General features: G+C 51.7%; 8 protein-coding genes across 8 annotated transcripts; 6 read left to right on the top strand and 2 right to left on the bottom strand.

The window, feature by feature from the left end:
• The first annotated feature begins 95 nt into the window (after positions 1–95).
• Positions 96–1,625, top strand: BJX67DRAFT_365860 (fungal specific transcription factor domain-containing protein). The gene is made up of 3 exons (XM_071030313.1): positions 96–144; positions 201–750; positions 823–1,625. The coding sequence occupies exons 2-3, from the start codon at positions 205–207 to the stop codon at positions 1,312–1,314; spliced, it is 1,038 nt and encodes a 345-aa protein (XP_070881586.1). The 5' UTR covers positions 96–144; positions 201–204; the 3' UTR covers positions 1,315–1,625.
• BJX67DRAFT_292545 (uncharacterized protein) lies at positions 1,363–2,505 on the bottom strand. Its single transcript, XM_071026839.1, has one exon. The coding sequence runs from the start codon at positions 2,454–2,456 to the stop codon at positions 1,410–1,412; it is 1,047 nt and encodes a 348-aa protein (XP_070881587.1). The 5' UTR covers positions 2,457–2,505; the 3' UTR covers positions 1,363–1,409.
• A 458-nt stretch (positions 2,506–2,963) lies between these two features.
• On the top strand, positions 2,964–3,503 carry BJX67DRAFT_365862 (uncharacterized protein). The gene is made up of 2 exons (XM_071030314.1): positions 2,964–3,003; positions 3,067–3,503. Exon 2 carries the CDS (start codon positions 3,183–3,185, stop codon positions 3,483–3,485), a length of 303 nt encoding a protein of 100 aa, XP_070881588.1. The 5' UTR covers positions 2,964–3,003; positions 3,067–3,182; the 3' UTR covers positions 3,486–3,503.
• Positions 3,504–7,269: 3,766 nt separating this feature from the next.
• BJX67DRAFT_365864 (uncharacterized protein) lies at positions 7,270–7,664 on the top strand. Its single transcript, XM_071030315.1, has one exon. The coding sequence runs from the start codon at positions 7,345–7,347 to the stop codon at positions 7,594–7,596; it is 252 nt and encodes an 83-aa protein (XP_070881589.1). The 5' UTR covers positions 7,270–7,344; the 3' UTR covers positions 7,597–7,664.
• A 2,617-nt stretch (positions 7,665–10,281) lies between these two features.
• Positions 10,282–11,473, top strand: BJX67DRAFT_365870 (uncharacterized protein). Its single transcript, XM_071030316.1, has one exon. The coding sequence runs from the start codon at positions 10,404–10,406 to the stop codon at positions 11,199–11,201; it is 798 nt and encodes a 265-aa protein (XP_070881590.1). The 5' UTR covers positions 10,282–10,403; the 3' UTR covers positions 11,202–11,473.
• A 3,690-nt stretch (positions 11,474–15,163) lies between these two features.
• Positions 15,164–16,607, top strand: BJX67DRAFT_292591 (peroxidase family protein). The gene is made up of 3 exons (XM_071026840.1): positions 15,164–15,554; positions 15,613–16,161; positions 16,221–16,607. Exons 1-3 carry the CDS (start codon positions 15,437–15,439, stop codon positions 16,325–16,327), a joined length of 774 nt encoding a protein of 257 aa, XP_070881591.1. The 5' UTR covers positions 15,164–15,436; the 3' UTR covers positions 16,328–16,607.
• Positions 16,608–17,674: 1,067 nt separating this feature from the next.
• BJX67DRAFT_292595 (uncharacterized protein) lies at positions 17,675–18,697 on the top strand. The gene has a single exon (XM_071026841.1). It carries the CDS (start codon positions 17,760–17,762, stop codon positions 18,390–18,392), a length of 633 nt encoding a protein of 210 aa, XP_070881592.1. The 5' UTR covers positions 17,675–17,759; the 3' UTR covers positions 18,393–18,697.
• Positions 18,698–19,551: 854 nt separating this feature from the next.
• On the bottom strand, positions 19,552–20,071 carry BJX67DRAFT_385424 (uncharacterized protein; the record flags this gene model as incomplete). Its single annotated transcript, XM_071033855.1, has 2 exons — positions 19,552–19,894; positions 19,950–20,071. The coding sequence occupies 2 exons, from the start codon at positions 20,069–20,071 to the stop codon at positions 19,552–19,554; spliced, it is 465 nt and encodes a 154-aa protein (XP_070881593.1).
• Positions 20,072–21,923: the final 1,852 nt, after the last annotated feature.

The raw sequence follows: 21,923 nt of genomic DNA on the forward strand, positions 1-21,923 counted from the left end.
TAGGCGACTAGCCGAGGTCATGTGACCACACAACCTCCCTAGTAGGTCGACACTCAGTAGCTAGAGAGAATCAAGCGACTTCGTTCTGGCCGACAGGTTTGCAGCCTTGGTGGGCTTGTTCGATATTTGGCGGGAAATTCAGCTGTGGGTGTTGGACATCCTCCGCCATTTGAATATAATCTGAACATCTGCACATCTAGGTTCATGAAAGGCGTCTCACAGATGGATCCAGTCGACGAAATAATGCAACGCGTCTCTGCTCTCCACAAGAGATTATCCGGTTTTGAGGAAAGTCTTCCACCGCATCTCAGATTCACGACTCGCAACCTATACCTTCAGGCCAACTCCGCGCAGAAGACGACGTTCATAATGCTCAAGTCCTGGTGGCACGAGTGTCTCTGCAATCTGTACAGGTTCAGCCTTCCAGGTTTCCGCGAGTCAATTCAGTTGACAGCTCCAAATGCGTCTGTTATCCAAAGCTACCGTCAACAAACCTTTCAATCAGCCCTAGAGCAGAGCAACTTTTGGCGGTCTGTGGCGAATATGGGAGACACCCTGCGTGATCCAGTCGTCATAGTCTTGGTTCACTCCAACATCAAGACGCTTCTTGCTATCCGGAAGCTGCAGGAACCTGATATCCGGAGCCAAGATACACTGCACGGGGAAACAAGCAAAATAGCTGCGCTGTTAGAATCGAATGTCTCATCCTTGGACTGGCTGGCGAGTCGGATACCGAGAATTGCTAAAGTAGTAAGTTCTAGACCTCCCTTTTTCATCGTTTCCTCGATAAGACACTCTTACTGACATCTGTGGAACGAATAGCAACAGGGACTCCGAAAAATCATTTTGAGGAACGTCAGTCATGCGTCTGCCGAACACATCATCGGCGAAGGATTGCCTCTCAAACGACGACATTCTCGGCAGGAGCTCATTGAGAGGCGAAGTAATGAGCATGAGGTTGATGATCTGGATCCTTATAGAAATTCAGCAGCACCAGGACAAGGGGACATCACGGCGTTGACCACTTACGCTGCACAAGCGCCAAGGAGATTGATCGGAATACCTGATCTAGCCATGGGCACCATGGACGTACGCGCTCCCCTGGAACAAGCCGTAGAGCAACCAGAGAATACTGCCTTCCAAGGGTACACTGAGGCACTGCCTGCCGGGATGTACGATGAGGATGACATCGAGGGAGTACTGGGCTACGTTACTCCGTTTGAAATTGCAGCACAGTGTGATCCGCTCTGGGGCACATGGGATGCTGGGAATGAGGAGCAGCAGGATACTGCCAATCGCTGGAGCCAGTTTTGACCATGGGTAGGAGACCAAGGTGCAACAACCATTTCACTGCATTATCATGAGTGAACTAAGATACCAGCACATAACTATTGCAACTGCTCTCATTTCTAAACACTTTGAGCAGTCGCCTGGTCAGGCTTCCAAACCAATCCCTTCACGATCTCCCTATGGACCTCCACGCCGGAATCAGCAACCGGCCCAACATCCTCCCCAGCAAGCCTTCGCAGCTCCATCTCCTTCATTCTTTCATGAATACGCTCTCTACCAGGCTTCAGCGTCTCCCTATCTCCCTTGATCATCCAACCAGACAGCGAGTCGACCCCAAGCTCCTTGAGTGTCTTCCTCTCAACGAGCGAGTACTCCCGCGGGTCCTCACGGTCAAAATTAAAAGGCTCCTTCAGACACACAAACGCGTTTGTGATGATCCGCGGGACATGCAACACATTTCTTGACGCCGAATGCATCATGAGCGGATGCAAAAGCACCACATCGCCACACTTCCCCGTCATCTGCTGGAAATCCCGGCACTTCTCCGGATCCTTCACCTGCTCGCAGAACCACTGGAACTCGTAGAATCTGCTCTCCTCTCCGCGCCGCGCCATATACGGCGTCACGCCTTCGGGGTTATCGCGCAGATGCCTAGCGACAACCCCAATCCCATCCGGACAGATATATGTCGCACCACCATTCTCCAAGACATCCGTGATACAGGGTATGACGAGAAGCCCCTGATTCGGGGAATCCAAAAAATGCACAAAAGTATCCCCGTCAACATGCCAATTATCCAGCTCGCGCGGACCCACAGCACGACCACGACGCTTGAGTTTCTCGCTCCCGAAATTAACAATGAAGTTGTCGCCCCAGAAACGCGAGATCTCACTCAGGCGCTCCTCGCCGCCGCAGAGCTCGCAGATTGCGCCCCAGGCTTTGGGCGCAAACTCTCGCACGTCGAGCGTGTTGAGCACGGGCATGTTAATCTTCTTGAGAACCCATGTTGAGGGGTCGTCTTTGTTGTAGCCCAGGCGGGTCCAGAGGTCCTTTATCCATTCTGTGGCTTGCTGGGGCGTGAAGCAGGAGGGGATTCGGACCCAGCCGTGCGTCATGAAGTGGGCAATTTGGTCCGGGGTGAGGAACTCGTACTTGGTGATAGCCATAGTTTCGGACTCTGAAAGTACTGGATGGGGTCAAATGTGATAAGACGTGATTGATGCAGTATTGCGTGAGATACGGGGTAAGGCTGTGCTTAAATGGTCGTGAAGTACGACCGCCGGCCTAGGATATCGCCCTCCGTTCCCCGCACTTTATAGTGATTATGCGGAGGGTGTGAGAGTCTTCCAATCGTATTCCATGACCGTCATTGGGTTGTATGCGTAGTCGAAGTCCCTTAGAGGCTTGGGACGCTTCACGGCGAATGCCGACACCCGCGACACCCGACGAGTTCCACGATCTGGTCGAGTCTCGTACCTCCATTATTGCGTCTGACAGACTGGAGGTGGACTGTGGACTGTTAGGCAAAAAAGGCGGCGAGGTATGTGCTTGTACAAGTATTGTTCTTATATTGGGATATGTGATGTCCATAAGTCGTCTAACCATCCACCCACTGTAGTTCTCTTGATTTAAAAATCAAGGGCAAACAGGAGCAAAAGTGACAAGCAATGCCGCAAAAGAATACAACACCATGTGTTGGATGGGGCATCTTTGGTAAGTGCAACCCCTATTCGTCACGTCCAGCCCCCTGGAAGATCGTTGACAACAAGGCGATAGGAACCCGGTACATCTCAACACTCTTCGTCAAATATCTGACTCTCGCAACAAAAGTGGCTCCAACTCCGCTCCGCCATATTTTACGGGCGGTTGGCACGTCCAGCCCTGAAAAAGGAATGGATTTCGTCGAGGGTACTGGTGCCACCACGCACAATTCCATGGTGTACACCAAATATGAAGACCTCTACACAGACAGTGGGGTTGATATTGTGAACGTGGGCCTCCTGCACATGTTACACAGAAACCCTTGCTTAGGTGCCATCGCGGTAAGGAAGTGTGTTCTGTACGAGAAGCCAACGGGAGTCAACACAAGGAAAGTAGACGATATTATTGCTCTAGCAAAAGAGAAGAGGGTTTTTGTCATGGAAGGTAACTGCCCAGGTTATAGTTACCCCTCAGCATATTATTACCTTGGATAGACAGCTTATAGTTGCTGGTGTCTGGACCAGATTTCTCCCTATAGTTGTAGAACTTGACAGGCTCCTCCACGGGGGGAAGGTTATTGGGGATATCTCCTGCATGTACTGCGACTTCAGCTGTAACATGACCTCGTCATCTCCAACTTCACCGATTAAGAATCCCAACCTGGGTGGCAGGACACTCCTTGTTCTAGGGACATACCTTCTGACTCTATGCAATATCATACTAGACGGCGAAGTAGGCACGAAGACTCTGCTATCGAAGCGACGACCTCTCGTGCGCTTCTAACCCCGGGCTCTCACACGGGACTTCCGAAGGATTCGGATTGACTTGTCTTTACCTGGTGCGATCATATCCAACAAGTATGAGGACTCGTCACGGTCAGGTTAAAGTCAAGGTAAAAGGGCAGGGCCAGCCTATAGTATGTATTCTATAGCTGTAAAGTAGTATACAGGATACACAACCTAATTGGGTATACCATCTGGTATACCACCTTAATGGTAGAAAAATAGTAGGGATAGGAAAATACTTAAAATGGCTCATTTCTACTATATCTAGCTTTCCTATATTCGTGATCAATACTACTGTTATTCGAGAGTAACCTATTTAAAGGATCTTTGCGAAGCAACTTGTCTAGTACTTATTCTTCCTACCGTTAGAATGGTATACCGAACGGTATACAATCATGTGATGGCCATGGTTCCGAACCATGGTCTTCCCTCTGTCCCTGAGAATTACAGGATAATAACTAGTAACAATGGTCTTGTGTTGCTATCTCACAGAAGAGGGTATTCTTATATTGTTGTTCCTTACAAGAAGGTACTCTTGTCCTGGAGTTCCTCCTATCTCTTGGTTCTTGGGTCGTGGTTCGTCACAGGTATCGGGTCGTCACAACTTCTCGTCCCTGTTGATTCTGCCTTGTGTCTCCGCTCATGTGTTTCTGCTTATGTGTTCGAGGGGTCCATAACAGACTCTTCATTCGGAGTTAGCAAGTCATATTGATTCTTATGGTTCCCTTTCAAGATACTTTAGTGCTTTCTTTAAATTATATTTACTTTAACTTATAAGTTATAATACCTCAATATGTCTGGAGGAAGCTTAAGCTCATTAATATAGTTAAAATTAATAGTATTTGAGTAATACGATATTAGGTATGAGCTTATGGCCCTGTGCAAACCCCTGCCGTGCAAACCCATGTAAACCCAACCACGGTGTCTCGCGCTCCTCGAGGCCCCTCAAGTTCATTGGAACTGGGGGAGGCCAAGCTGGGATTCGAAACTTGTACAAGAGGCTGTTTAGGGTTTGTGGTGCCATCCTTGGTTAGGGCTTGTGTCACTGTAGACGCCTGAATTCTCAGGCATTAATGGAATGACCACCAACCTCAACAACTGCGATCGACTGCAAATTGCAATCTATTGTGATACCGGCGATCCCGAGTGGCATCCAGCTCTTCTCGAAGTATGAAACTGTAATCACAGCTGATTATGAAAATTTCCGCTGTCTCTGCTTGAAATCTCAAGTTCTAGAACCATTTCATGTCATATTGCATGGCATTACCGGAATGCTTGGTTGGCCAGACTCGACATATCGTATGCAACAGCCCTAAATTGGAAATGTAACCAGACACAGAAAGATCAAAAAGTACTTGAGGGATTTACTGACCAAGGCTCGGGATCCCAGGAGGAGTAGGGGTGACAGATTTTGGTCAGGAAAGAGAGAACAAAGAAATGTGACATACGTGGCGTTCTATGAGCAAGGTATGAGGCTCAGAACCCAGACGCCACAAGCTGATATGATGGTCAGAGGCTCTGATTGGACGCTGAAAAAGTACCTGCTTGGGTGTGGTCAAAAAATGGTTGGGGTCAGACGGAAAGATCTTTCCGGTACTTTCACAACTGCTCATCGAGAACCACCTCCAAATCTCGTGTCAATATGCCAAAATGGATTAATTAGGTGGGAATAGAAACTTGATCAAGCAAAAGAGAAAAATCTTCGAGGGAAAAGAGCGGTTTCACCTAGAAAAAGTAAAAATATATGTTGGTGTTGGGAACGTTTGGTGGTTTGAAGCAGCGAGCAAGGGGCCTGTCTGCGCCGCTCAGCTCCTCCTTTTTCAACTGCGTTGGTAACACAAATCTCATGGTAATTTACTGGTGGCTGCTTTGTCCTGGAGAGGAGTCTTCGTCGTCCTTCCAATTCCAGTGACTGCCCTGGGGAGCCGGCGGCATTCTCTGCTCTGAAAGCTCTCTCTCTCAACTTTCGGCCATTGAGGACCTTAAGAAATCCAAAGTACGGACAGTTTCACCTGACGCCTGTTGCGAGAATTCTCTGGTTTCAGGAGTCTGTGCTGAACCGCCTCGTGCACTGACACCATCGCTTCCTACAGACCCCTGTCCCCGTCCACCTCCGATGTGAGAGAAAGAACGGTAAGAAAAGCGGCGCAGGAAACTGGTAGAAGAAAAAAGATATCTTCAAGAAAGTAGCCGTAGCTGGAGGCCCGAGAGACGTGCTCTTTCCTTAAAAAAGGTGGTCGACCAGTCTCCCAGAAATCGTGGGCAGGGCCAGATGTCTCCGACGAGTTTCACTTCCTCTTCACCTCGATCGGGCGGAAAGCTTGTGGCGTGGACTGAGGAAGAAAGAAGGCGGCTTTGGGAGCTGAGAGAGTCCAACAGTTACCTTAGCTGGCCAGATTTCTACGCGGTATGTCACTTGTCATTCCCACCCTTTGAATTGCTGTTGTCCTGTACGCGCTTGAACAAACTGTCAATCTTATTGATACTACAGTTGAACTTGTTTCCTCACCGAACCCAGACTGCTGTGTACGCCGAGTATCGCGTAAGTTATCCTGAAATTTTGGCCCGGGGGACTTAAGGCGCTCATTTTTCAACAGAGAATGAAGGAGAAGCAGCAAACTGGAAACGAGCCTCTGGCGGGGATAGGGAACCCCAGCAACAGCGCCCACCTCCAACTGTCCAGACAACCTTTGGCGCCCCCGGGGGCATCTGGGCGTCGTCCACGCCAACACCTAAGAGCAGACGACGAGGATGACGAAGAGAGCAACGGTGAAGATGGAAGCATCCACTACAATGGGCAAACTGAGCCTGTCAGTACTGTCTTCTCGCATACCCTGCTGAGCGCCCCATACTTATAACTATTCAGCTCCAGGCCTACTCACTACGGTCTCAAAATGCTTCCAGCTCGCCGAACAAGCGTCAGAGACTCACCAGCCTGCCGTCGCCCACCAAATCTATGCAATCTCCGGCGTCCCTACCTGGGCGGCAGATGGTATCCGCAAACCCAGCGCCTGACGGGCCTGCGGCGGTTAGTCCCAAGCAGAAATCCGGGGCACCCCCAGATATACGTTCACACTCGCGGCCGCAGAAACCTGTGGCAGCTAGGGAAAATTCGGGTAAGCCCATTAGGGCCACTGTGGGGGAGATGCAGCAGGCTCACCTTGCGGGTACTCATAACAAACTGGCTACTACACCAGCAACGGAGAATGCGCAGATGACTGAGTTCCTGGAAATTGAACAGGATTCTGTTGTTAGCGAGCAAGCCTCTGCCGGAGGGCCTACATCACTACCTGGGCCCTCTAAGACTCCGGCCGTCTCTGGAGAATCTCAGATCTCGAATGCAGATAACACCACTGCGGCACCATCCAGCCCGGAGGCTGCGCACCCGAGCATACGAAGCACGTCTCTGCCCACCATCCGTCCGACCATGTCCGCGAGCAAGCCCGCGAGACCAATGGGAGCCAATGGGGCTATATCAGGGGGAACCGAGATCAAATCCCATGTATCCACTGATGGCCTAACAAGCGAGCAACGTGTCGCGAACATCCTTCGACTATTAGCACAACATATGGGGTCTTTGGCTCAAGAGAGGAGGTCACGGGCGGAAACGGAGGTTGGTGTAGTAACCAGGGAGAGGGATCTCCAACAGCGAATCGAACAACTGGAAGCCTCGCAGAGCGAGCTCAAGGAGGAAATTATGGTCAAAAATGAAGACCTGGAATCCTTGAGAGGGCAGCTTGCTGCTCTGGAGAAGCAGGACCAGAGGATTACGGAACTTGAAAGGTGGAAGCAACATGTTATAGGGCCACCGCCTGCTTAATAACCTCTGATATTGGGATGCGAAACGCCAGGTTTAGGACTCTGATAAGCAACTTAACTTACCCAGTTTATATAATCGAATTTTTACCCTTTTGGCTACTGTATTCTCCGTCCTTCAACTAACCTCCTCGTACATAGGGCCATAGGCGTAGGTAATTCACTCTAATGCACTATAGCACTGCCCTACCCCTGAACTAAATTAACCTAGTATCTCCCCAGCTTTATAGTATTTAGAGTTGTTGGGCAAGCTAAAAGATCTCAAAGACAGCAACAGCTTGGTACCAGAATAGATAAACTATAACTCATTTAGAACATTGCAGCCCCCCAAGCATAGCAAGGGATCCAGGCCGGTACCCAGTACTTCTGATGGCCTTCTTGGCCTTGACAATGACTGAGTGGCTAGGGGAGAGAATGGCACCTATTGATAAAAGAGCTATTTTATGGCGTGGGCATGGTCTTGCCAAGACTTGCCAACATCCCAGGATGTTGGAAAAGCGAACGTTGGCAGAATCGGAGGGTTGATTCTCTGGTGGGGGAGCGACTCCTCAATCATCGACCACCTCCTTTCGAAACCTCTGGAAGGAAATTAAGATACCAGAAGGTTTCGAGAGTTCTCTTACCCTTGTATTAAAAAAGTGAAGATAAAGAATAGTAAAAACACTCCTAGATAGGCCACGGTTGGGAATTCAACACCCTCAGCACCTTCAGCACCTCCAACATTGTCGGTCCCCGGCGATCGGCCCTGGGCATAATTTTACAAGAGTTCGCACCTTCGGAGCTCATGGACGGCGGTGTGTACTGGCCAGGTCGGTGTCACTCGCACGGCGCCCAGTGGCCCACTGGGCAGGAAACACGACAAGATTTTGCAAAGCATGACCTGGTGTCACAGGGACTGTCACGGTGTCACATCAACCAATGCAGTGTCCCTTGCGTGTGATGTGCGTGGAGATTGCTGGTGAATCGGAATATTCCTATGATTACGTGACAGGCTAGTACCAATCCCGTGACCCTAACACTAGACAAGCCACTATAAGGGTTGTGTACTCAGCTGTGACCTTGCCATGAAATCTCTGATAAAGACCAGGTGCAAAACCAGTAGCGAGAGAGCTTTGGACTCTAGCTGCTCACCTTGACCTGGTTTGCGAGGTTGGGTGATTGACATGGTCACATGGCCAAGGGAAGGAACATATTTGGTTGGTAGTTGGTACGTTTATTGTCTGGGCTCTCCGTCCCTAGCTTCAATAACCATGGGAGTTAATTTTGGTAATATTTGCAGTTTGAATGGAGAGGTTTCCAAAGGTGAAAATGCCAATGAATATTCCAATGTTGGAGGGTTCTTCACGGTATTTAAACCTTTGTGAAGTCGAACCAACTAGTCCCAAAATGGCCGGCCGGGGGATATTTATTCCGGCTCGTGTTGTTTGCTCGGGGCTGCTGCATAGGGTAGGCTCTGGCTTGCTCTGCATAGAAATAATTTCTGCCTTAGGAGCTTTTTTCCAGTGTAAGTTGTGGGATTTGCCAGCCTGAAAAGGTAAAGTATCTGCTGTGGACTATCTATAGGACATGTATCTATGTTCACTCTTCACTAACGGAGGCAGCAGGAGACACACGGCTTGTACTTTGTCCTATGAAGACCAGGCAGCGCAAGCGATTTTCTCAGTGAATTCTCACAGCTACTCCACAATCTTGGGATGGGACACCAAATCAACTAACACTGGCCTTGGTTTTTTTGGGGACTGACAGAAGGAGACATAAAGGAAGCAAAGAGACAAGAGCTTAAACGTGCCGAGGAATACAGACAGCAAGGAAAGTTCAAACAAACCACGCTGTTGAGTGGCTGCAGGGCTTTGTTCTACTTTGAAGCGAGCAACTACGGCTTGAAGACCTCCCACCAAATGTCCCAAAAGCATCTAGAGTCCTCTCCTCCAAAGACTAGAGCGCTAGGCTCCTTGTGGGGTGAGGAGGAAGAGGCAAGACTATGGCGGCTTCGTGAAAAGTACTCTGAGATTAGCTGGGATGAGTTCCATCAGGTTTGGCGGCCTTCGCTTTCATTGGAAACTGTTCTTGGGATGTTTCAGCGTGGATGCTCTTACGAGAGTCTTCGATGGTTCTTCCATCAACACGACTGTGGTGAAGTTGAAAACCAAGGACGTGGCCCAGCTGACACTTTTTTCTAGAAGGGATTTTTTCCGGGTAGATCTAGCGTGGCTCTGCGGAAGAAACATGATGTAAGTTCTCCGTTCCCCAGAGTCCGTTGACGTCCCTCGTAGGTGAGCTACTAATCCAGAGCAGAGGATGGTGAAGAGAAATTCCAGCCCCAAGATCCAGTCCCCAGTATCTTCTCGCATGATACTCAGGCGCCGTCTGGCAACGCGGTCTGTAACACCCGGGCCGAGAACTTCTGGCAGGCGTCGGTGCAAGCGGCCCAGGGTGGAGGATACCGACAATGACGAGAATGATGAGCCGGGAGAAGAGCATGATGCTAAAACGCAGAACGAGAGTGAGTGCCGAGAGGGGAAATATTGTGAAAAGAGCAACAAGGAAAGGGGTATCAAAACCACAAAGGATCGAGGCGGTGTGTACGGTCGACAGCGCATCTGCTATCATGAGGACACAGGCAGTAATATGAATGGTGATGAGGACTCAGATACTGATACAGAGAGTACCGATGAGGACGGTGACATTGACGTCGACGGTAGTAGGCGTCCTGTGAGTTGCCTTCCTATTCTTACCATTGGTTTTTCTAAACTTCCCTTGCTTGAAATTTCTCGGTTCTGGTTCTTGAGAAAAACGCTGATTGATTCCAAGATGCGTGCTTTCGCACTTCGGTCACGGCAGGGCGCCCGCCGACCAGCGAACCCTGGCAACAGAGCAACCCCAGAGTCACCCAGGAGGACACGTCGAGCATCTGCTTCTCGTTCCCTGAATTCAACACAGAGACACTGTGCTACGGACCAGTGGCTCTATGACTCGTTCTTCAAACGTGGCCCACGCCCTCGTCCCACGCACCAAGCACCAAAGGTAGTCGTGAGCGGCGGAAGAGCCGTCCCTCCTGCTCTGGAGATTTCTCCTGCCATTCAGGCTTCCGACCTGAAATACCATCCCACCCCTCCGAATGTTATTCTCGGCCTGGAATGCAGCAAAGGGAGCAAACAGGGCACGGCTGTCCTCAGTCCAACGTCAAAAACGCGGAGCCCACCTCTAGAACCGGTAAACCCAATTTGTAGCGAAAATGAGGAACCCGTAACACACCACGGCAACCAAGTTACACCTGGCAAACACGACTCACCCACTAGATGTGTCATAGAAGCTGCTCATAAAATGGTCGAATGCGCTGCATTATTGGAAAAGGACAAATGGCGGCGCACAGCTCGCGAGGTCGCTCAGGAAGCAGAGACCACTGCTCTCAGACAGAGAATTGAGCAACTTGAGAAATCCCTAAAGGAGAACGAAATTCAGCATAAGAAGGAGTTAGAGGATTTGAGATCATCGACAAACAGAGATATTGTTGCGCTTAACGAGATGGTCGAGGAAGCTCAAAGGGATATACGGAAGCTTCAACGGGCTCTGAATTCTTCGCGGATTGGACGGCTGGACGGGCACTGAACTTATCCAGACCGTAGCCAGGCACCAGAATGCGAAGTGAGGGGGGCATAGGTTGCAGGGTGCGCAGCTTTTGTGCGTGGCGCATTACACATTGGCTATTTGATATTCGTGTCCTGCAGGTGCGCATTTTGGCCTGGATAGTCTGGATGCTGGTGGGCCATGAGCCACAGCATGCTTTGCTTTTACACTATCAGTTTCTAGTTCTTTGATTTTACAGACAGAGCTCCTGACTTATGCCCTCGTGGACATAGAAATATTCTTGCTTACATTCATATATGGAGATATATGTATCATTGGCAAGGGAAGCAGGCCGAAACACATTCCAGCGACATCTTCCTGCACCAACGTAGAGAGGACTCTAGCAAGCAGCCCCGTAAAAGCACGAGAGTGGGACTTTTCCGAGGAGTTTCTATGTTCTATTAAGAGGTAGACCTCCTGTTTCCTCACACTTTGGCTTCTGTTCTGTAATGAGTCGTTTCCTGCCGTCTCCTTCATGACGATTCCCATCCTGTGGAGACGGCTCTCGCTTCTTGCCTTGCCAGTCGCGGTAGATTCGAGGGTAGTCGCCTGCCTTCGCTTGCTCGGTATCTCAGCGTTTTCTGACGATTGCTCTCTGGGCTAGTAGGAATTCATGCCTGCTATGCTTGAAGGAATGGTAGTTCGTTTGCATGTTCCAGCAGGCATAAGTTCTTTTTTATGCTCTCCTGTGTCAATAACACTTGCAACTTCGAACAGATCAAGGAGGGCACCAACAAAAGCAAATACTCTGCATCACTTTAGAGGGGAATATGTGGAGAGACCTGGGATCTTTCACAATCAGAATTTCTTGTTTGTCAGGCTGCCGACTTGACCTTTCGGAAAACTTGCTCATAACAAACGCACAAACGCTTTGTTGATGAAACGAGACGCGAGTTTTCCCTCCGTTTGCTTCTTCTCCCTGTTAGCTTTCGACTTCTCCCTTCTCTCCTCTTCCTTCCCACTTCTTATTTTCTCTTCAATTCTCTTCCTTGACCCTTTCCACCAGCATCCTAGCAGACTATCAGGCAAGTACCTACACCTGAGCTTTCGACAAGTATCTGTCGCTCAGCGGCATAGCCATCACTGATCTCGACCCCAAACACAATGCTTCTCTGCTCTCTTCCATCAAGCTTCGAGCGTGGTTAACTAACAGTACTTGGACAGAATCTAGGTAACCGATTCTGTTCGAGTCAGAATGTCTGGCTGGACCTCTGGCGATGCTTGGGGAGGAGGTGGCGATGACAGTGCCGGTGGAAACTGGGGTGCTGGCAATGATTCTGGTATGTAATCTGATCTGTTGCTCTGGTGTGGCCCGTATCAGCTCTGGATGCCTTCGATTCCCCTACCGCTCTTTTCCGGTTCCTGAAGACTGCTGACTGATTGTTCCTCGTTTTCTAGGCTGGATGAACGACGAGAATGCACACCCTAGTGGAGGAAATTTCGGCGGCTTCGAACCTGGAGTCGGAGGCGACGAGGGACATGAGAGTGATAACAAGTGCCGCAAGTACGCTCTCTGTCAACCCTATTGCTTGTTCGTTGACTCAGTGTTATAACAGCTGCGGTGGCCAGGGACATTTTGCTCGTGAGTGCCCCGAGCCTCGCAAGCCTCGCGAGGGAATGGCTTGCTTTAATTGTGGTGAGGAAGGGTAGGTACCACTTCCCTATTTGGCATTCAACGTTCTGAATGCTGTCTAGCCACACCAAAGCCGAGTGCACCAAACCCCGTGTTTTTAAGGGACCCTGCCGTATCTGTAGTCAGGAAGGTCATCCTGCGGCTGAATGCCCCGAGCGTCCCCCTGATGTATGCAAGAACTGTAAGACCGAAGGTAAGCATGGGCCCTATCTTCGTTTCAAGGAGGGCGCTAAACCGGTCACGAATAGGACACCAGACTAAGGATTGTACGGAGAATCGCAAGTTCGACCTCAACCACATTCCTGACAAGGTTCCTGAAGAGGCTTGGGCAATTATGAAGAAGGCGAGCGCAGAAAGAGACCTGGAAGACTATCGCGAGGTGACATTCACTCGATTCCGTCGGACTTGACGCATTCGCTTCTCTACTAACACCGTTGCAGGGCTTGAAGGTTTACTCTAAGGCGGTCCCTGATGCGACATTCGTCGATATTGAGAAGAGAATGCGTGCGGAGTCCTTCAAGATCTACCTAATCGCACTGGTAAGCCAATTTGGTCCATGATGGTTGGACGGCGCTCACTTCTATTCAACTATAGGAGAGAGAGACTTCCGACTGTATCAGCCTTATCAATCTTCAGGGAAAGTTGAATTGCACTTACGTTGTCGGGTTCTTCTATAGCCCCAAACCCCAGCGCGCGAACCTTAAGGAACGTTGGCCCGAATCCGTGGACGACAACCTTAACCGTCTGGCCGACGCCGGCCTCCCTTATGATCGTCAGATTCCCAAGTGTAGCAACTGCGGGGGTAAGTTATCTGACGCCAACTACTGGGAAGCGAACTAACGAAATCAAGAAATGGGACATACTGCCCGCGGCTGCAAAGAGGAACGTGTGGCGACCGAACGCGTCGAAGTCAAGTGCGTCAATTGCAATGAGGCTGGACACCGTGCCAGAGACTGTACCCAGCCACGTCGTGACAAGTTTGCGTGCCGTAATTGCGGGTAGGTAATGCTTGCCATGACGTTGTATCCAGCTAACGGCCGAAGTTCCCCGGAGCACAAGGCTGCCGAATGCCCAAATCCTCGCTCTGCGGAAGGTGTTGAGTGCAGACGCTGCGGAGAAAGTAAGCTAAGCCATACCTAACACCCTCGGCGACACAGTACTGACTATTAATAGCGGGTCATTTCGCGAAAGACTGTCAACAGGCCAACGCTCCCAGAACCTGTAGAAACTGCGGGTCAGTATTGCCCCTGCTTCCTTGAGACGGTGGCGCTAACCCGACAGATCCGAGGACCACATTGCCAGGGATTGTGACAAGCCTCGAGACGTGTCGACCGTGACGTGCCGCAACTGTGACGAGGGTAGGCTCTTTACGCTCCTAGACCTTGCTCTTCGTGCTAACTTGTTGGTAGTCGGCCATTTCAGCCGTGACTGTACTCAAAAGAAGGACTGGTCCAAAGTCAAGTGCAATAACTGCGGCGAAAGTAAGCCCTCTCCCGATCCCGGTCGTTGTTAGAGACCGTTTGCTAAGCTCGTTTTCTCCTTTAGTGGGCCACACCGTCAAACGCTGCCCTGCAGTAGCCGGAGACGCTCCCGCCGTCGATACCGAGTATAATCAAGGCGGCCAGGACAACGGCGGTGGTTGGGATACCGGAAACTTCAATACTCAGGTCGACGATGCTCCGGCTGCCGGAGGCTGGTCGGCTGGTGGCGGTGCCAGTTGGTGAATGAAGTATTAGTCCGTGGTCATCCTCGACAGTTTTTGTTACTCTCATGATCTACTATGCGAGAACGCTGATGAATTGTCGGTAGTGTAGCAGATATGCGGTGATGTTCGTTCGAGATGTTGCTTCTGCTGGAAGAGACTCGGTAGCTAGCATGTACCTCCAAATGAAGTTGTCTCTATTTCCAATCCCGTCCAAGTATCTCACCTCCAAGGTCAGAGTCAATGCAATGGACCACGTTCGCTACGCAGTAAGTCAACCAACTTTGCCTCAGGACGTCGGTGTGCGGCACGGGAGACTCTACTGTTGGGAAGGCTGGCAATTATCCAGAAGGCCAAGGATGAAGTACGAGCCCGGTCACCAAACAACCCTGCACCATCCAGTTGCATATAAAGTAGAACAACTATTATCCTAGTGCATAGTAGAATATAAATAGTATAGTAGCAAGGACTTTTTATAGGAGAAGGGGAACTTCCCAAATTACTCTACCTGAAGAATACAGAGTAATACACGGTATTTGTTCAGCAGAGAGAGATGGAGCAACAAAGCCCCAGCATAGCCACAAAACAGGTCGGATCGTCGTTCCTTTGCCCATCAAATAAGTTTCGTAAGCGTATGCGTTTAACATACGCAAATACGCTTCCTTCGTCGCCAGGGGCAGCGTGAGAATGAGACGTCCCCATTACTGCACTCAGTGTCGTGAATTAGCAACAGCTGAGTTTCGAGATGTCAGTGTCACCACCCCTGTGGCTTGGGGTGTTGTTCCCGCGGATCCACTTGACAGGGGGCGATACCTATATAATAGTAGCCATGATGCCCTTTCCAGGGCCTCATATGACAAACATTCACCTTGAACCCTCACAATGAAACTCTCACTATTCGCCCAGTCAGCCCTCCTCACTGTCGCCGCCGCCCTCCCCGGCCGCTGGCATGACCATGATCATGAACGCCATGAATGGCGACCCGCAGGGCCAAACGATAGTACGCAGCCTGCCCTCTCTAGAGTCAAGAAACAGAGGGCCCCTAACCAAAACAACAGGCCGCTCGCCCTGCCCAGGCTTGAACGTAATGGCGAACCACGGCTACCTCCCGCGCTCCGGCCGGGACATCGACCTCGCAACCTTCCGCAACGCCATCGCCGGCGCCTACAACTACGCCCCGAAATCCCTCGACTTCGCGTTCCAAAAAGCCATCGACCTGAAGCTCTCCACAACGGGAAATGCCTCAACCATCCACCTCTCCGACCTAAACGTCCACGACGCAATCGAGTTCGACGGCTCCCTCTCCCGCTCCGACTACAACCTCGGCGACAACCACAGCTTCGACCCGGAGGTATGGGGCGGCGTCGCCGAGTCCCTGGGCCTCTACGATGCCGCGCCCGATAACGAGGACGATCTGTACGTCACCATCGAAGTTGCCGCTAAGGCGCGCGCAAAGCGCGTGGCCGAGGCAATGGCCCTGAACCCGCGGTTCAATGCGTCCGAGAACCAGATGATGGGGAGTCCCGGGACGACGGCGCTGTACCTGACCACGATGTGGGACTATGATGCCGGGGCGGCACCAAAGGCGTGGGTGCGCGCGTTTTTCGGTATGTTTTGGCTGTCTTCTACTGGTTCGTGGATACAGTGCTGACTTGACTTGTTATAGAGGAGGAGAGGCTTCCGTTTTTGGAGGGGTACAGGGCGCCCAAGACGCAGAAGGATGCTAACCTGCTTGGGGCGATATCGAAGGCTGTTTTGGCAGTTAAGGTTTAGGTTCGGTTCTTCGTGCATGTACAGTATAAGGCAGCTGAAGTGAGGTGAGCTGTACCTATTCTGGGATACTGGCAGTCGGGGTTACTGGCGTTTGTGCTCCATGATTTGGATACAGAAGGACTCACATGTCATATTCTTACTTTTGATGTAATTGCGAGTGGCTTCCACCGTGGGTTTTCACGCTTCTAGATATGTGGGCCAAGTTTGCATGGAATATTAATGTGAACACCACATAACAGCCCACGCATGGCGTTAATTCCGACAATTCATGAGATCCCCCTGTTCACCAAAAGCATCTGGTGAGCTGTACAATATTATTGGCCAGTACAAACGCGAAATACGGGCCGTGATCGAGGCCTCGCGGGGTACGAAGAGCTGAGCTGGACCTCAGCAGTTGACGAGATCCCCACATCAACAGCAGGGAGAGCGAGAATGGCATCAATATCGAGACTCCCCCTCGAGATCATCGGGCTTATTCTCTCAAATATCCCAGACATATTCACACTCCTCTCGGCAACCAAAACCAGCCACGCCTTCCGCCACGGACTGAAACTGCGCGAGACCCATATCATCACCTCCTGTTTCCGCAATGAATGGGGTTCTGGCCATTTTCGTACCAAAATCAATCATGCCATCTGTGGCAGGATCCTCCGTGAACTACTCGCCCTATCTGTCACGGAGCTCATCGACCCAGCGCCCATCGAGAAACTTTTAAGGGAGGTATGGGCGCCCTTCGCGCAAAAACACATCGAAGAGGCCCTCCTCCCCATCTGCCTCGCCATCGCGCGGTCATATGTCCGAATCGGCCAAACAGACCGCGCAATCACCCTCCTGACCGCCGCTTGGGACGGCAGCAGCAGCAGCGCAGATGCAACAACAACGACATTCCCCTATTCCATCCCGCTAGGCATTGGACGCGATTTCGACGACGCGGATCGGCTGGCCTGGGCACAGAGCCGACGACGGGCTGCGCTGTATCCCGTCGGCAGGTTTCTCGCGGCGCTGCACAGCGAAGCTGGTGATGATACGACGGCGCTGCGGGCGGAACTCAGAGTCCTACGCGCGGAATTCCGACGCGCACCGGTTCTCCTCGTTGGCATGGGCCAGGTCGCGCTGTTCCCGTGGGAGTATATGGTTGATGAGGCTGGACTCCTTGAGGACGGGGTGTGGTTCAATTCGCCGTGTGGTGCGGCGGACGGTAGTCTTCGTCTCCCGAGATGCGTGAAGGCGCTCGTTCGGATCTCGAGCTGGGCGGGGGGTTGCGGTAGGAAAGGGTCCAGCTTGGGTTTCGATGCGGTGCTCTGTGTGTACCGTCTTTCGCCTCGGGATTCGACGATAAAGGTTCTCGGGGAGGATGCGCTGTATGAGTCGTCGTCGTCTGGTATGGCAATCTTTCACGGTTATCCCAAACCAACGGAAACGCTAAATACCCATGATCACAGGAGGAGGAAGGGACTCTCTAAAAGTCTACGGGGGCAGTCTCCCAGGAGATACCATCCCCATCTACGAAACAGAAGACAACAATGACAAGGAAGCAACGGCGGCAACAACGATGACGATCTCGCAGAGGAGACAACGCCAAAACCAGCTGGTAGAGCTCCTCCTCAGCGGAAGACGCGAGGACGGACCCGTACGCAAACAGGAGGTCCTCGCCGCCGCAGGGGAGTACAATGCCGAACGGGTCACTGTCGATCTCCTTGTCCGAGATCACCACAATCATGGCAACTCCAATGCGAGGCATGTCCTCTGTATCCACGCTGTCCTCCGGACATACCATCTCGCGACCGTTGTCAGGCTTTTGCGTGGACTTGGGGATAGTCTCAGTGTCAGCGAGGAGATTGTCATGGCGGCGGCGGAGAACCAGCACAGCGGGAGGGGGATAGTGAAATTCCTTCTTGATAACCGGTGGGATGAGGTCCGGATTACGGAAGACGTCGTTAGGGCTGCGGCGAGGAATTCGGGGAGTGGGAAGCAGATCTTGGAGCTCTTACTTGAGCGAGGAGAGCGGCTAACCTGGGTTTCTGAAGATGCATTGCGGGCTGCGAGGGAAGAAGTCGCTCGGTAGAGGTTAGGCATGCGCGATCACGATATCCTGGAGAGATCTGTACAGCTCGATACAGGAAATGTCTGTTCAGTTCGCGGTTATCGAGGCAATGACCCTTTTCAGGATTACTAGGTTGTTGCTTCCGTGCTATCCGAGCAATGGACACGATGCGTTTTATTTCTCTGCCTAGCAAGAGACTTGTCAAGACACCATAGTGACTTCAGCCGCTATCTATACAGCTCCAACACACCAACTACCCCCAAACCCGCGTCACCAGTCGCTCTCCTCGTCCCCTGACCAGAATAACCCTACACAATTCTTAGCACCCTCCTTATCAACATCAGGGCAGCCGACTAACCTCTTCCCTAGCCTTCCTCAACCATACCTGGCTACGAACCCTGGTACGCCTGTTGCGGAGCCGGGTAACCTGCAGGTTGTTGCTGATTCTGATTATACGGCTGCTGCCCGCGGGCCGATCCGGGCGATGACGCCCTCTGTCCCCGGGGATGCTGGTTGACAGCGACGGGCCGGGCATGTGCGCTGGCCTGAGACTTTTCGTGGTGTTTGCGGGCTTGGCTGTTTAGGAGGCCGAGAGTAGGGAGGCACATCTTTTCTTCGGAGAAGAGTGCAATGAGGAAGATAGATTTCGCAGCGAGCGGAGGAACAATGATGGGACGAGTTTTCAAGACTCAAGAGTTCAAGATGTTCTTGGTTGTTAGGGACTGCTGCGATGGAGAACGAGCACCAGACTGGCTTTATAGACAGCCTCCGGCCTCTGGTCTCCTTTTCAGCTGTGCCGATCTGGGCTGGCAGTGCAGGCGTACCCCTATCCGCGAAGGCACGAAGCTGAGAAGGCGAAGCACCGCCAAGGCGCCGATCTCAAAGCTTGGGCATTGGCCTCGCCAGGCTGCATCGCCTGAGAATACGGGACTTTGCATTCAGCCTTATGTAGAGTGAAAGGCTGTTGGATCTGTGTTCGTGCCTAGTGGCGTGCACATTGCTCTGTAGAGTAGGGTTGCGGTGTAGATTCTGAGAATACTGCTTCTATTCAAGCCCGAAATCTATCAGAGTAAGGACCGTCCAAACATGCTATCCCAAACACAGACTAGACTGCCAGCGCAATGCAATTCCCCCCCACAGTGCTCGAGCTGCCACCTCCCGAATACGCGTGTCAGCACGATCAGCAGTCGCTAAGAATGACATCATCAAACGCCGCACCCAAGGCCTGCACATCACCCGAGAAGTGGCACGTCGCAGCGAGCTTGAACTCAGTGTCCCTAACGCTGGGGGTGTACGTCCCGTTCAGCTGGATCCACTCGCCGGCAGTCCAGATGTAGTCAGAGGAGATGACGCCGCCGGCTGGGTCGTCGTTGGCCTCGACGCTAAAGGTGCACTGGTTGACCGAGGGGAGGTCGCCGTTGACGCGCACCTGGACCTTCAGGTCGTAGGACTTGGCGGTGTCGAGGTCGTAGAGGTACGTGTGGATGTCGCCGGTGGGGCGGTCGGTGTTGAGGTCCAGGGAGCTGTATTATTTATTAGACTAGGAAATGTATGAGGAAACGGGGAAGGAGAGCGTACACAAAGCTGTTCCCGTCGTAGGCGACGTCGCTGGTGATAATCTTTACGGCGCTGGCGAGGTTGGTGTGCCAGCCGTCGAGGCCGGATTCGAAGCTGGGGTTGCTGACGACGTTGCAGGGCATTTTGAGAGGTTGATGATGAGGTTAATGAATTTAATTGAGATGGTTGAGTTGGAGAGTGAGCTGTGCTTGCAATTGAGATGATTGAGCACAGAGGACGCGGTCTCTCACCGTTTATATACTCGAGAAATGAGGCCTCGTCGAAGCAAATGCTCTGCCTAGACTAAAAATAGGTGAACCCCAGACGTGACGAAAGAAAAACAAACTCTCTCGAACCTCCATCTCGCCCTGCCGATCAGCGCTGCAGGGTCGAACAAGGCAAATCACCCAAGCCCAGCGGCGCCTCCCATCAGCGCTAAAACGAGTTCTAATCCCCGGCGCGACGTACTTCTCAATCGAGAGGCCAAGCACTTGGATCGGCAGCATGATCCCACGTCACGCCAAGAGCGAGTGTCTGGGAATCCAGCTGCCTGGGCTTCTTGTCGGGAGGCCTCGCGATGGGCGGCCTGATTCCCTGTCGCACAAGCTCTGCCGGCGGCCTGAAAGAATATTGCTACTTTTGTTACTTTGCTGCGCTGGAGTCCACAGCGCCCACGCATCCAGACTGTGCTGCGCCTCGTTCGTCACTGAAAGCACAATTGGGAGCCAATATGAACAATGAGTGTTGTAGTGACAACGAAACCTCGACTTCGTATTCGGAGAAAGCCGTCGATTCTTGTGGGGTTGAAAAGCCCCTAACCCAGCTGGCCTCACAGGGCCTGCGAACCCCTGAAACCTGGCGATTCACTGCCGCTCACTTACCCTAATCATGGTTACTGATCCTTCAAGTTCAGGCATCAGCAAACAGAAACATCCAAGCACACGAAATCGCCGTCTTAGCTCAGCTTTGGACAATTCTCCTAACTCCGGCACTATCACGACTTTGGTCGTGAGAACGCCGGGGAGACTGCATCTGTGTTGCTGGAACACAGTCAACTCGTTGGATACCGCGAGTTCGAAATGACCTAGCCAGCTACATACTCAATTCTGAACTTTCACGAGGCGGAAACTATGCTTGGGCAATGGAGAGGGCTGTCTTAAAAGGCACAAGAAGTCCACAAAGGCGTACGTCGACAGCTCCGCGACGCTCTATACCACCTCCTCACCTACCGAGCACAAATCGGATACAACTACCACCGTATCCTCCTGGGCCAAGGTAAATAGGCGATCTACCTTCGAAGACGACTACGACCTCACTGTCGAAGGCGGGAGTCTCGCAAACGGGAAATGGTAAGGAATCATGTTGACCCCGGAGTTTGACATGGGCATGGCCGACTGGCGTCCGTCGTGCGGGGGCGTCCTTGCGAATCTATCGTACGCCCAGGATGATTCACTGCCGTTGCCCGGGAGAAAAACGGTGGTGATTAGGAAGCTGTGATCCAGGATGTAGTCTCCACAATAAGCATGGTATCACTGGAGGTACTTTTTTGGAAAGACCGACTGGTATGTCTTATCTTGAAGAAGCTACTGCCTTGATCGCTCCTTTCTCCTATATTGAGAGCAGTCATATAAGGCAAGGTGCGACACCTCGCGCACACGCGTGACCACAGCTACAGATTCCTGATTATTCTTCGGTAGAAAACATATCAAGGCTGGGAAAGAGCACATCACGGCTGCTCCTTCGCTTTCCATGAACAAGAATCGCCGCACAGGTTGGAAAGTTGCCACCCAGCCAAGCCCTAATTCCAGCAAACCCCTACTTAGGGCTTGGCTGGTCTCGACAGACAGCTGTGAGAGCATCACGAACAAACGAAATCGGGGAAATCTGTGAATCTCGGGCGAACTCTGACCGAAGCACGGCATGTGGTCGCTGGTGGAATTCCCACGGTCAAACGGCCAAAGATTGTTGCTGACGATCTTCCACCAATGGCCATCC

The sequence above is a fragment of the Aspergillus lucknowensis genome (assembly GCF_044049455.1).
Source record: "Aspergillus lucknowensis strain CBS 449.75 chromosome Unknown BJX67scaffold_64, whole genome shotgun sequence".
Lineage (NCBI taxonomy): Eukaryota > Fungi > Ascomycota > Eurotiomycetes > Eurotiales > Aspergillaceae > Aspergillus > Aspergillus lucknowensis.